The 12,922-nt window shown below is 45.7% G+C and overlaps 1 protein-coding gene across 1 annotated transcript in view; it reads left to right on the top strand.

Annotated features, from left to right (window-relative positions):
• The first annotated feature begins 3,554 nt into the window (after window positions 1-3,554).
• ANKLE2 (ankyrin repeat and LEM domain containing 2) overlaps window positions 3,555-12,922 on the top strand; it is a 23,469-nt gene continuing 14,101 nt past the window's right edge. The window contains exons 1-3 of the mRNA XM_045296850.1: window positions 3,555-3,753; window positions 9,702-10,169; window positions 11,615-11,821. Coding sequence (XP_045152785.1) covers window positions 3,555-3,753; window positions 9,702-10,169; window positions 11,615-11,821 — 874 coding nt within the window. The remainder of the gene's footprint in view (window positions 3,754-9,701; window positions 10,170-11,614; window positions 11,822-12,922) is intronic.

Genomic DNA, 12,922 nt, shown 5'->3' with positions numbered 1-12,922 from the left:
CCCCCAGGGAGGAGGTCACATGTAGTTCCCTGTAATTGGTCCCCCTTTAAAATCAAAACCATTTATAGGGATTGCTTCTTGCGCTTATGCATGTTTTCACTTGACAATGCTTTTACGGATGCTGGTAAAAAGTATACTTTGAAAAAGGTAGTTTTCTGGAAACAACAGGAAAATATCAAACTATGTTGCTTAGCTTCCTCTGGAGTTCTTCGTGGTACCTTTGCTCATACCCACCCTTCTGGGGTCATGGGCTTTCAAGTCAGCGGGGGCCCATCACCTGCCATGGGCACTGCTAAACTCGGCTCCTGGGGGTTGTGAAGACGGAGATTTCTCTGACAGAACTCTATTAGCTTCCCATTCGGCTCACAATTAAGTCCTCAGAAAGATCGAAAGTGCCTTCCACCCCCTGACCTCAACCTCATCTACTGCTATCCCCAATTTTTCTTGATTCTTGTATCAAGCCTGCTCTCACAGGAGGATATCCACACATGCATTAAAAGAACAACGCCTCAGCCACTTGTGGGGACGCACCAGTCCTTGACTGTCTCCTAACCTGGGATGGTATAAGGGTTAAGAGCTTGACAAATTACTATTAGGAATTACATCAAGATTACCAATCTCAAAAGACATAGATTCTTCCAAGCGTCATGTCTAGTCATTCATTGTAAATCCACTTCTACTCTTACTTGTTTACATCTCAAATTCTCTACCTTTTGCCTCAAAATTTATAGTCAATAATAAGGTTGGCTTCTTAACAATAGAGTTCTATTTCCCTTTTGGAAAATTAAGAGGTGGGGCCCCCTATATTTTTCCCCTTGATTATTCCAGTTACTGAATTTCAAGTAAATTGTGATTATGGTGGTGAAGAAGAGAGCCAGAACATCCTTACTATTGACTCCATTCCATAGAAAGTCTTGGTATTGATACCACTTAAGTTGGCAAAGCTACTATAAACAGACCCCTCAAAATGAGAAGTTTCTCTTTCATGCAATCTCCCCAGACTAAGGACAGAACTAATCATGGCAGCTTTGTAGTTCTGGAGACAAAAATGCCCTTTTAAAAAATATATAGTTCATCTTTTATTTTAAAAGCACGCTCACACTGTTAGTACAACAAAAAATCCCATATTATAGGTGAAGACATCTACAAAATAAATCCCAATTATACAAAAAGAAAACATGCAAACATAGTTTAGAAAGATTCTCCTGCCTAAAATCACAACCCTAAGTGGGAATGTATTTTTAAAATCCCTTTCCATCCTTTTAGCTGAACTGTATTCATTTAAGATCTGCTGTTTGTTCACACACCCCTTCCTGAAAGGTGTCAGTATCTGGCCACCTCCTCCAAACCTCACCGGCTCCTCAACCTCCACGGCAGTAAACAGGCAAACAGCTTCCTCGCGTTCTCTGCAGTTGATCTCCTTTTGCAGTCCATTTCTTTACAAGTTTGCCCTGGGAGGTGTCAACTGGTTTTCTGCTGTTTTTTCCCTTTTTCAGTCTGTGGTGACAGCTCCAGGTCTGTTTGCTAATGGTCAGTCTTACTCAAAGTAACACAGATGCGGCTCTTAGTATCTTTCCGTGCAGCAGTAACTGGTGCTCTTTAATCACGACACAAATGACACACATCCATAAAATGACCAAAATTAAGAGGGGATTAGGGACAGATGTCCACAGGACTTAGCGATGAAAACTAAAAGTGTATATAGTAAGGGTTTAGTTAAAAAGCAATCTTTATTCCATTTTTTAAATGGAGGCATACTTTACACATTAAAGAGGCATAGATTTTACATGTTTATTTGATGAGTTTTGACAAATATGTTGCTGATAACTACCAACCCAAATGAAATATAGAATCTTTCTTTCATACTAGAAAGTTCCCTCATGCCCCTTCCCAGTTTACCACCTTCTATCCCAGGCAGCCATTGCTTTGATTTCCTATCACTGTAAGCTTTGCCTGTTCTTAATTGTATATAAATGGAATCATATAGTATGTTCACTTTTGTGTCTGGCTTTTTTTTGCTTAGCATGTTTTTGAGATTCAGCCACATAGTTGCATAGTAGGCATTCAGGACAATTTGTCGGTCCATATACCTACCGGTTGCTTCTGATTTGGGGCTATAATGAATAAAATTGCTATGACCTTTCTTATACAAGTCTCTATGAACTCATGTTTTCATTTCTCTGAGTAAATAGTATGGCTGTAGTGCTAAGCCATTAGGAAGGTGTGTTTAACCTTATAAGAAACTGCTAACAGATTTCCAGTGGTTAACCCAATTTACATCTCCTGCTGGCAGTGTGAGTACCACAAGTACTTCATTTCCTCACCACCATTTGCTATCTCTCACCTACAGCTAGAGAATTGAAACCTGTTTTACTGTACATCTTTGTGAGCCTTGACAGGCATAAGCAGTTGTGTAGCCACAATCACAACCTAGGGCAGTGCCATCAGCTCTCCAAACTCCCTTTTGATGCGTCTTTAGGTAGCCCTCCAACCCCTGCGTGGTAGACTGCGGCTTGCAGCTCGCTGGGATGCTTGCTCGAACTCTGCCACCAGTAGTTCACACAGCAGCGAAACCTCGCCGTGAAAACCTTGAGCAGCAGACACTTGTCGGAGACACCACCGGGAGGTGAACCTCCTGGCCGGCGTGGGCAGAAATCAAAAGGAACAGAAGCTGAGCAAGTCAAGCGTCCTGCCCGATCAAGTCAGATCTGGCGAAAAGTCAGCTGCGAAGTGGGGGGACTTTCTCGTCTGAAACCCTGGAGGGCCTCGCGTCCGTCCTCGTCAACTCTGCAGCCCCTGCGAGCCACGGGCCGGCACCGCGGTCCACACTCGGTTGAACAGCCCCGTCCCGCGTGCCGAGCTGCTCTCCCGCCCCCGGAGACCCCCGAGAACACGCGAATGGCGCCACCCCGGCCAAACCCGAGCGCGGGCTCGACAAACTTCGGCGCCCTCACACTCGCTCGAGGTTCACCTCGCGGGCGACTGTGTGACGGGGGAGGTGGCGGCGCCCAGGGAGACTTCCCGAGCCCAGTCCTCTGCGGGGCGTCGTCAGGCCCCGCCCACCTCCGGCTCGGCCGCCTCACGCCCGACGGGCTCCCGGGGCGCGCGCCTCAAACTCCACGGCTTCCCTTCCGGCGCGCGGCTCCGTGCCCTGCGCAACACCCCGCCAGCCTCCCCGCGCGGCCCTCCGCAGCCGCCGTCTCAGCCCCGCCCACTGCCGACTCGACGCCCTCAGGCCGCGCCCAGCTCTGAGTGCTGCAGTCCGGGCTGCCTGCGCCGCCTGCCGGCCACCGCGCTCGCGCTCCCTGCGCCGCCGGAGCCACCGTCTGCGGCAGCGCCCCCGCTCCGAGTCTCTGTAAACGCAGAAGCGGGCCCGGTCTCGCGTGAACAGCGCCGGCGCCGCGTCCACCGCGCGTTCCCATCAGGCAGTGGCGCGGGCAACCCGGGCGCGGGGCGGGGCAGAAGCAGGACCCTGTCTTCCTTAGCGCGGCGTGGAACGTCTCGTGACAGGCACTTAGTGGCCGGGCGGCGGCGGTGGCGGCCGGGCGACAGTGATGCTGTGGCCGAGGCTGCCGGTGGCCGAGTGGACGGCCCTGGCCTGGGAGTTACTAGGCGCCTCAGTGCTGCTGATCGCGGTGCGCTGGCTGGTGCGGCGGCTGGAGAAGCGGCCGCGCGATCTGAGCCAAAGCGAGGCCTTCGCCCCGCCGCCCTTCGCCTCTCCGCCCCCGGCCTCAGGCCCGGCTCCCCACCCAGGTGAGGCCCGGCACCTTCGTGGCCCGCTCCCCCCGGCCGGGCTGTCTCCGCCGCCCCCACTGCCGGGCAGCGTCTGGGGGCGGCCGGGAGGCCGGGCGGGGTGGCCGTGACGGGCCCCGCCGAGGCATTAGCGAGAGGGCGGTGCCGAGCTCCCAGCGCCCCCGTTATTCTGTGGGGCCTGTGATGGGGCTTGGCGGGCTGACGGCGCGACGGATGGAGAGTGGATTTAGTGCAGTTTCTCCACAGATAAAACACGTACAAACCGTACGGTCCAGGGTTGGCATTTCGGAATGTTTATCCTAGGGAAGCGAAAAATTATTTCCGCGCGAAAACGTCGCGACAACTTTGTCATTGCCAAAACAAAAACGGAACAGCCCAGATGGCCCTCGAGGGTGGTGTATCCATGTCATGGATACAGCAGTGAATCAGAAGGAGTTATTTATTGATATGCCCAGCAATTTGGGTGGATCTAAGAGAGAGAAGTATTGTTTTCTAGGATTCGTTTACTTCTTTCGCTTTCCCTATACCCATTGTGGTTGAGTTATTCCTTTGCAATGCATTTCAGCTCGTTTATTTTGGTACTTTATTTGGGGGTCTCTTCCTCTTAGTGGTTTTTGTCTGTTTACTTTTTTAGTGTGTGAATCGCAAGCATGCTTCTAAGTCAGGACCATATAAAAGTTTATGCTTGAAGTACCATTCTCTCCTCCGTCCCTTCTCTCCTGTTTCTGTTTTCCTATTCCTAACATCCACTTCCCTTACATGCCGTGTAAGTAAGCGGTTCGTTTCTGCGTTCTTTGCATAAATGAAGAGGTACTGATATATTTTATTTCCCCTTCTCTCGTTAATGAAAGAAGCAAACTCATCCACGTTGCTTAGACTGCAGTTTAAAACATTAGCACCTGATCTAACTAAATAGGTTTATCATCCAGAATATTAAGACTGTAGCAGAGTGAACTTTTTGTTCATTATTAAAACCGACTTTGTAGCATAGTATGTATTCTGAGAGAAATTCCAAAGTTAAATTCATTGCCATCAAGTGAATAGTGACCTTACCGGACAGGATAGCACTGCCCTGTGAGTTTCCGAGGCTGTAACTGTTTTCGGGTGTAGAAAGCCCCATCTTTTCCCCGTGGAGCACACTGGTGGTTTTGTTGAACTGCTGACCTAGTAGTTTGCAGCCCAACCCATAACCAGGGCACCTTGAGAGAAATTAGTAAGCCTGTATTCCTTGATGGCTATAGGTGACAGTTATTGAGAAATTCCTAGTATCAGGCACAGTACACAAACAGCATACTTTGTTTTATCAAACTTTTTCTTGCAACCCTAAGAAGTAGAGCTATTATGTTCATTTTATAGATGAGGAAACAGACTTAGAGGTAAAACAACTTGCCTCAGGTCAGACAGTTCTGCTTTAATTGTAATATAATTGTCCTATTCAGGGCTTAGCTTGGTTGCACTGTAGCTTAAGGGTAAGTAGACAGATATGAAAAGTCAGGTATTGTCACAAACTACTTAGACTGCTGTCGGCCCTAGTGGTGTAGTGTTTGGGAGTTGGGCTATTAACCAGTTGTGAGGTCAACAGTTAAAACTACCAGCTCCCTTCTGGGAAAGAACAGACTTTCTACTCCTGGAGTGAGTCTTAGCAAGTGAGACAGGTCTACCTTGTCCTATAGGGTCACTATTGTTTGTAGTGATTTGGGCTTTTTTGGTTGTTGTTGGTTTTTTGGTTGCTTGCTTCTGAGCTCTGGTGGCATAATATTTAAGCATTGGACAACTAATGGCAAAGTCAGCAGTTCAGAACCACCAGCCACTCCTTGGGATAAAGATGAGGCATTCTACTCCTGTAAAGAGTTAGTCTTGGAAACGCACCAGGGCAGTTCTACCCTGTCCTATAGGGTCAAATCGTCTCAATGGCAGTGAGTTTTGGTTTTGGCTGTCAACCTCAGTCCTCTTTTTTTTTTTTTGCTAGGTTCTTACTCCAATAGAGATCTAGTATTACCTTTCTTGGCGCCCTGGTGGTGTAGTGGTTATGCATTGGCCTACTAGCAGAAAGGTCAGCAGTTTGAAACCACCAGTTGCTCCTAGGGGGAAAGATGAGGCGTTTTACTCTCCTAAAGAGTTATAGTCTTTCTTTCTAGATGAAACTATATGTGCCACACTGTGCACTACTTAAAATGATAACCTCAAGACTATGAAGAAAGAAACCAAATTATTAGGTATGCTTTCTTTAAAAAAATTAGCAGTTTACATAACTAATCAGGGTACATTTTAAGTTCTAACTTCTGTTTATTGTATGATGCATCACTTGAAAATGCCAAGGAAATATCCTTTTGTCTTTAATGATGCGTGAGTAGAATTATAGTTGGCAGTGTTTGGTTAGAAGAAAATCAATAAAGTAATTGTGTGTTGGTTTTTTTAAAGTTACAGTCTCGAAGGGAAAAGTATGAGCTAAAATTGTGAATACCCAATTCGTACAAGGCCATAGAGGACCATGGGAGCCCAGATTCCATCTGTAAACGAGTCAGATTGAGCCTCTGACAGATCCCCTCCGCCACAGGCAATGCACTCAAACAGCTTTACTGTTAGGCAGGGATGTGGTGGTGCTAACCACGGTATATAATGTGATATTGGTCAGTTGACCTGCCTCTTGACCCAACCTGAATTTGCTCTAGGCTTCAGTATTTCTTGGTTGTTCCATAACAGGAATTTTTTCCTCTGGCTTTTTAAATATTGGTGTGGTCTTTTCTTAATCTTTTCTGTATTTTTTATCTGTATATTGTTGTTATTATTTTCTTACCAGTTTTTGCTTTTTATTGTTTCTGTTGTTCCCAGTTTGAAGCATAGGAGTGGATGCACAGAGACAACACTGATGCAGTCAGTGGTTTATGAGAATATGGAGGTGGGGTGGAGAGAGTGAAGGGACTTGGAGAGCAGGTGGGGAGGTGAGAGAGAACACTAGAACTAATTGAGATGATGTATATACAACTTTTAAAAACGTGATTTAACTGTGGAAGTATATGATATGTGAATACTATATCAAGAAAACAAAAACAGAGAAACCATACTTGATCGATGGTTACCATGGATGGAGGAAGAGTTGTTGCTTAGGGGCATTGAGTTTTTGTTAGCGATGGTGGAATAGTTTGGGAAAGGATATTGGTAATGGTTGTACAACATGGAGAGTATAATCAGTGGCACTGAATTATACATGTAGAAGTTGTTGAATTACAGAAGGTTTTGTTGTGTATGTTTTTGCCACAATTAGAAAACAATAATTATATAGTGATGAGTACAAGGAAGAAGGAAATGTTTTAGAATTGACTGTGATGATAATTGTACAACTCTTCTTGATATGATTGAACTGTTGAATTGTATAACAAGTGGATTAAGTGCTAATAAAACTGTTAAAAAAAAGAGTTATAGTCTTGGAAACTTGGGCAATTTTACACTGTCCTGTAGGGTCTTTCTGTGTGTGTGTGTGTGTGTGTGTGTGTGTGTTACCTTTCCTATCCGTTCCCTATCACCAAGGCATCTTAGTTATTTCTTAGTACCAATCCATAGAGAGTCCAGTACATCCAGAGCAGTGTCCTGTGATCCATGGACCTCTCTTTTCAAGGTGTTGTGCACCTTCAGAGTGGACTGTGTAATATGTTCATTATGACTAAGGAGTAGCCATTTTTAAGATCTTAGACTAGGGTAGGGGATTAGGAGAAGGCATACTGCTGGATGGGTATGATGTGAATGAGCACTGGTAGATTTCAAGAAGGAAAGAAAAGGGGAGACGTTTGCATTTTTTAAAGATTTCCCGGGGCTCCAGCATAGAGCTGATAACTAATAAGTGGCTATTGCTGTATATGAGAGGATTTGTTGTAGTCTTTTAAGATCTGAATGTGTTGTCAACAAGAGTAGAGTTTTTCATTTTCCTCCTTTCTCACTTTCACCTAGCGCTCACTGCTACTGAGTCAATTCCAGTGCGCTTTCTTGAGTTCTCACCTTGAATAAAATGTACAGGTCCATGAGTTTTGAGAACTGTGTACGCTCAGGTTGAACCTCCCTCAGAGTATAGAGCATTTCCAGGATCGCAGAGTGTGTTGGTAGACTCGCTTGCCTTTGTCTTCATGCTGTCTTTACTGCAGCTCAACTTTGACTTCTTTGCCTGGCTGGCCTACCATTTTCTCCCAACACTCACCTTTGCCTAGATCTGACTGTGATAGCCAGAGACAACTTTCTTGAACACTCTTTCACGTTTAACTGACATATAAACTACAAATATTTAACTCACAGGGTTATGATGTTTGATGTATCTATTATATATTACTGTGTGACAGCAACCCCAGCCAGCACATAGCAGTTCAAAGAACACTTGTTTGTTGACTCCAGCACCTGACAGCTAGGGATCTGATCTGGGAGCTGCTCTGTTAGCCTAGGCTTCGGTTTCTCTCCGTCTGGTCCTTGGCTAGACTTCTCACAACGCGACAGTTGTTCAGAGCATACTCAACGATGGACAGACTTTTTCTTTTTTAACTTTCATTAACTTGCATTTCAAGCTTAATTTACTTCCAAGCTTCTTTAGTTTCTTCTGGGATGGCTTGCTCTTCAGTGCAACCTTTCCTTCTGGTTGAGAAACAGTTTGCACGTTTTCAGCAAGGATCATCTCAGTGGAGGAGCTCATCATGTCTGGGTTCATTTGACCAGAGGATCCACATCTAAGCCCTTGAGTTCAGCATTAATGACTGCATTTTAAAGTTGGCATTCTTCAGGCCACTGACCCGGTGCCTAACCCCATTTGGAAGCAGGAGCCCAACACTTAACCCACTTGGCCACCAGGCCTCCATATATGCTAAAAAACCAAGCCAGCTGTTGTCCGGTCAATGCTGACTCACAGCAACCCGGCCGTAAACGCTAGTGAACTAATCACACAGAACTTTTGGCCTCTAAAACTCAGATTTGAAAATCAAAGTGGTGTGTACCAGAGACTTCTAGTGCCTACATGGGGGGTGAGGGTGGAATGTCCTCCATTTGTTGTAGCTAATATTCTCTTCCTTGGAGAGAATCCCCTCCTAGGCATCTGAAGTGAAAGCCAACCCCTCAAGCTCCTCTCTCCACCCTCCTTGATACCTCTTTAGTTCTGACTGTAAACCCTCTTCTCCATCCCATGACTGCTAAAATAGTCTGACTGATTATTTCCGATCTTTTCCTACCTGAGTCCAGCTGGCCACACTTTTGTCTGTATGATGGGGCTTTGAAAAGTTCATGGAAAAATTCTACCATGAAATATTAAATACTATTAAAATAATTCCATTTTTTTCATGAACTTTTTGAAGTCCTACGTACTCCATAGGGTATTTAGCCAAATCTGTTTGCTAAAGTGGCAACTCTGGGTCACATCCGCTTGTTGTTTCTAACCTGTTATCATTTACTTGCTTATTTTTTACAACTTGGGCCTCAGCCTTCTCTCTCTAGTTTGTGTGGAGTGCTTAGAGAAGTACCAGACAATTATTTAGTATCAGAAAAATAACTGCCAGAGCTGTGTGTGTGGCCAGATTCCCATCACTTAGGGAATGCAGTGCAACTATGTAAATAGCTTAAATTTCTAGAGTTGGAAGTTTTATAGATATTGTCAAATGGACTTCCAGGGGGGTTGTTTGAAATTATACTTTAAAAAAAGCCTTTTTCTTTTATACTTTCTCAAGCATGTTCATTTGACAGTATTTGTGATAGTACTCCTATGTACAGAAATTGATTTTATCTTAATTTTCTTTAGCTTATTATGTATATGGAAAGAAAATATATTTAAAATCTTATAGAGAATACACAGGCTCTAAAGAATATGAAGCAACGCTGAAGTTAAACTTTGAAGCCAGTGTTTTGTTCCGTTTTGTGTTCAGGGGGCGGTTTGTGTAAAATAGACATGCTGCTAGCCCTCCAATAAATTTTGGTCTTCTTAGGCACAGGTGAAGTGACAATGGATGCTATTTTGGCTCGGTTGAAACTCCTGAAGCCAGATGACCTTCGAGAAGAAATTGTCGGTGCCGGATTGAAGTGTGGACCCATTACATCAACTACAAGGTTCATTTTCGAGAAAAAGTTGGCTCAGGCGTTGATAGAACAAGGTAGAGCCTTGTCTTCATTGCCTCCTGTGCAAGGTGTGGCAGGCATCACAGAGCTCAGCCAAGAAACACAGGGGCTTTTACAATGCACTGTGAGGAGTGCCAGTTTCTCTGCAAACAAAGACTTTGGCTACAGCGTGGACTTGCATCCTCCTGAGGAGGATAACATAATGCCCAAGACCTGCACAGCGACTGTCAGCGCTCTAGGGGAGGTGAATGGTCACAGAGCTGCCGTGGCCCTCTCTAAAGAGCCTCCTCTGTTCTATGGAGTGTGCCCCGTGTATGAGGACATCCCAGCGAAAAGTGGTAAGATAGCACTTGGTATTTCTTTTCTCAGCGCCATTTCCCCAGCTGCTCACTTTCAGTCTTTATGTCCCGCCGTAGTCATTCTCACAGTGTTTCACTTTTTCATGCTGCTGTTGCCTACTTAATGGTCTACAGTGGGTGCAAACAACACTTTGTTATGCTCTAGGAAACCAGAAAACTTGTGTGACTTACTGTATTGTGATAGTCACGGTATTGCAGTGGTTTAGAATCCCTAACGCTGCACTAGGCCTGTACTCTACTTTCTAGCCCCTGTGATGCTTTGGTCAAATTTTCTTGGCTCCCTTTTTTTTAATAAAAAAAACAACTAATGACTTAGACATTACATATGAAGGCCCTTCAAGGGTTTCAGGGGAAATTCTATTATTTTCTAATTCTGCTGGTATTTTATTTTTCGTTTATAATGGCTAGCCTTTAGCATTTTTGTTCACTTATGATTTTGCATTTTAATAGTTGTTGATAAACCTACGTAATAGTCTCCACATCCCTCCTCCCAGTCCCTGGATGGGGAAACACTGACACACAGGTGCCCATGAGTCTGAGTCAACTTTGTGGCAGCTGGTTTCTGTCCCTCTCCTGGGGCTGGGTCAGTGGTGGCATCTTGGCTTTCTTGTAAGAGACCTGGTTTGATTTCTGGCAAATGTAGTCCCCCCACCCCACCCCCAGGTTTTATTGGCACATAATCCACAGCAGATGTAGCTCTTATACAGCCACCAGCTGTCTGTCTATGAAAGCGCACGTGTGCATGTGTGTCTGTGATACCGAACAGCTGTGTGTGCGTGTGCGCGCGCGCTACTGGACAACTTTCAGTGGAGCTGTCACACAGGACCAGCAAGAAAGGCCCGTGGGTCTACTTCTCAGAGGCACCCATTTAAAAACCCACCGTGGACCATGGGTTATGCATGGGGTCATTAAGAGTTGGAGGCTGACTGAAGAGCCACTAACAACACAGTGCCTTCTTCATACACTAGCCCTTTGCCTGCTCCCATCCGATTCTATGATGATTAATTTGGGGCCCAAATACCAGAATGATCAATTCATTTTTGCAAATAACATTTATTTAGAATTAATATTTTAAGCCGTTGACTCAATTAAATTCTAGAAATATGACATACCTATGGGAAAGTACTTGAAACATAGACTGTATATAATAAATCATCACCAAGTGAATACACCCCTGTAACCACTACAAGAGTCAATAATAACATAGAATGCTGCCAGGACCCTGGAATAGTGTGTGAAATTTGTCTATAAAGTTTTTGGAGCCCCCTGATACTTCCTGGTAAAAGATAGAATGCTTCCCGCTCGGGTTGGGAGCTGAACAGGAATGACCTGTTAGCTCCAACATCATGCTGGAGGGGCTGGTGCTGCCGCTTTGTCAGGTGGCCAGTGGAGAAGTCATGATCACTGTTACTTTTCTCCCGCAGAAAGGATTCATGTTTACGAAGATAGAAAGGAAGCCTTGCAAGCTGTCAAAATGATCAAGGGATCTCGATTTAAAGCTTTCCTAAGCAGAGAAGAAGCTGAAAAATTTGCTCGAGGAAGTTGTGATTATTTCCCCTCTCCAAGCAAAACTGCTTTGCCGGTTTCTCCTGTAAAAGTAGCCCCAGCCTTTGGCAGTGGTGGGCTCAAAGGTAATGGCAGTTCATCTGTTAGCATTACTTTCAGTTTTACCCAAGAATGGCATGTGCCTTCCATCCTGAGAGATAGTGGCTCGCTTTCTCTCTGCAGTAAGTCTGGTTTGCCAGGAAGTACCGTGAATCGGTCATGGAGAAGGACTGCAGGCTGCTCTGGGGTGAGAGGGTGTCATGAAGGGAGGAAAGGACCAGACAGGTGTAGGGTGTGGCTGGAACCCAGAGTCTGTCAGCCAGGTGCTCAGAGGAGCCAGGACTTAAAATGGGCCGGTGGGCAACCACTGTAAAGGATTCCATCCTTTTTCTCATCCTCTCCCTATTGCTTCTAAGCTCAGGATCCTTCATAGACCATGAGCCCTAGGCTCAGGGGTCCTGTGGAATCAGGTTCACTGCTGGAGCCCCATAGCTGGCATCTCACCCCCGGCAGAGCCTGGAGCCCTACTCTGCGGCTGTGTTCATTCCACCCCGACTGTTTGACTGAGCCTGGACTAACATTCTTACCCAACTGTCCTGCCTCACTTAACTTGGCTTGATCCCAGAGGGCAGTGACTTCTGCTCAGAACACTTCTATGTCAAGAATCCACACTGCCTCCTCTCCTCTGCCCCAAGCCGCCTTACACAGGACCTGGGGGCAACAATGCACTAAGATCCTTCGTTGTAAGTTTCCCTTTTCGAGGCTTGTGGAAATCCCAGAAGGAAATCATAGGTTCTCAAGTGTCATAATTTAACACTAGAAATCACCTAGAGCGTGTTCCTTCACGGCTCTTCTGTGCTGGCAGTGTTCCCTGGCCAGGGGGCTGAAGAGCACATCTGTTCAGATTCCCCACACACCACCCCAGCTTGTCCTCACTTGTGTGTTGATCCCACTGAGTCTGCGCCACTGCCGGGGGATGTGTCTGATCAGTGTTCCTCACGCCCAGATGTGCTGTGGGCCCAGGAGAGCTCTTCCTCCCACACTGAGGCGGGGAGAAGTGTCTGAGGCTCTGTCTCCTTACATCATTCTTTTTTGTTGTTATTTTCTTTAATCGTTTTATTAGGGGCTCATCCAACTCTTATCACAATCCATACATACATCAATTGTATGTCAAGCACATTTGTACA

Source organism: Echinops telfairi, unplaced genomic scaffold, assembly GCF_000313985.2.
Source record: "Echinops telfairi isolate 266 unplaced genomic scaffold, ASM31398v2 ScPeMD7_7412;HRSCAF=8450, whole genome shotgun sequence".
NCBI classification, from domain to species: domain Eukaryota; kingdom Metazoa; phylum Chordata; class Mammalia; order Afrosoricida; family Tenrecidae; genus Echinops; species Echinops telfairi.
Note: the sequence above shows the minus strand (reverse complement) of the source record. Positions and strands in the feature narration are given on the sequence as shown.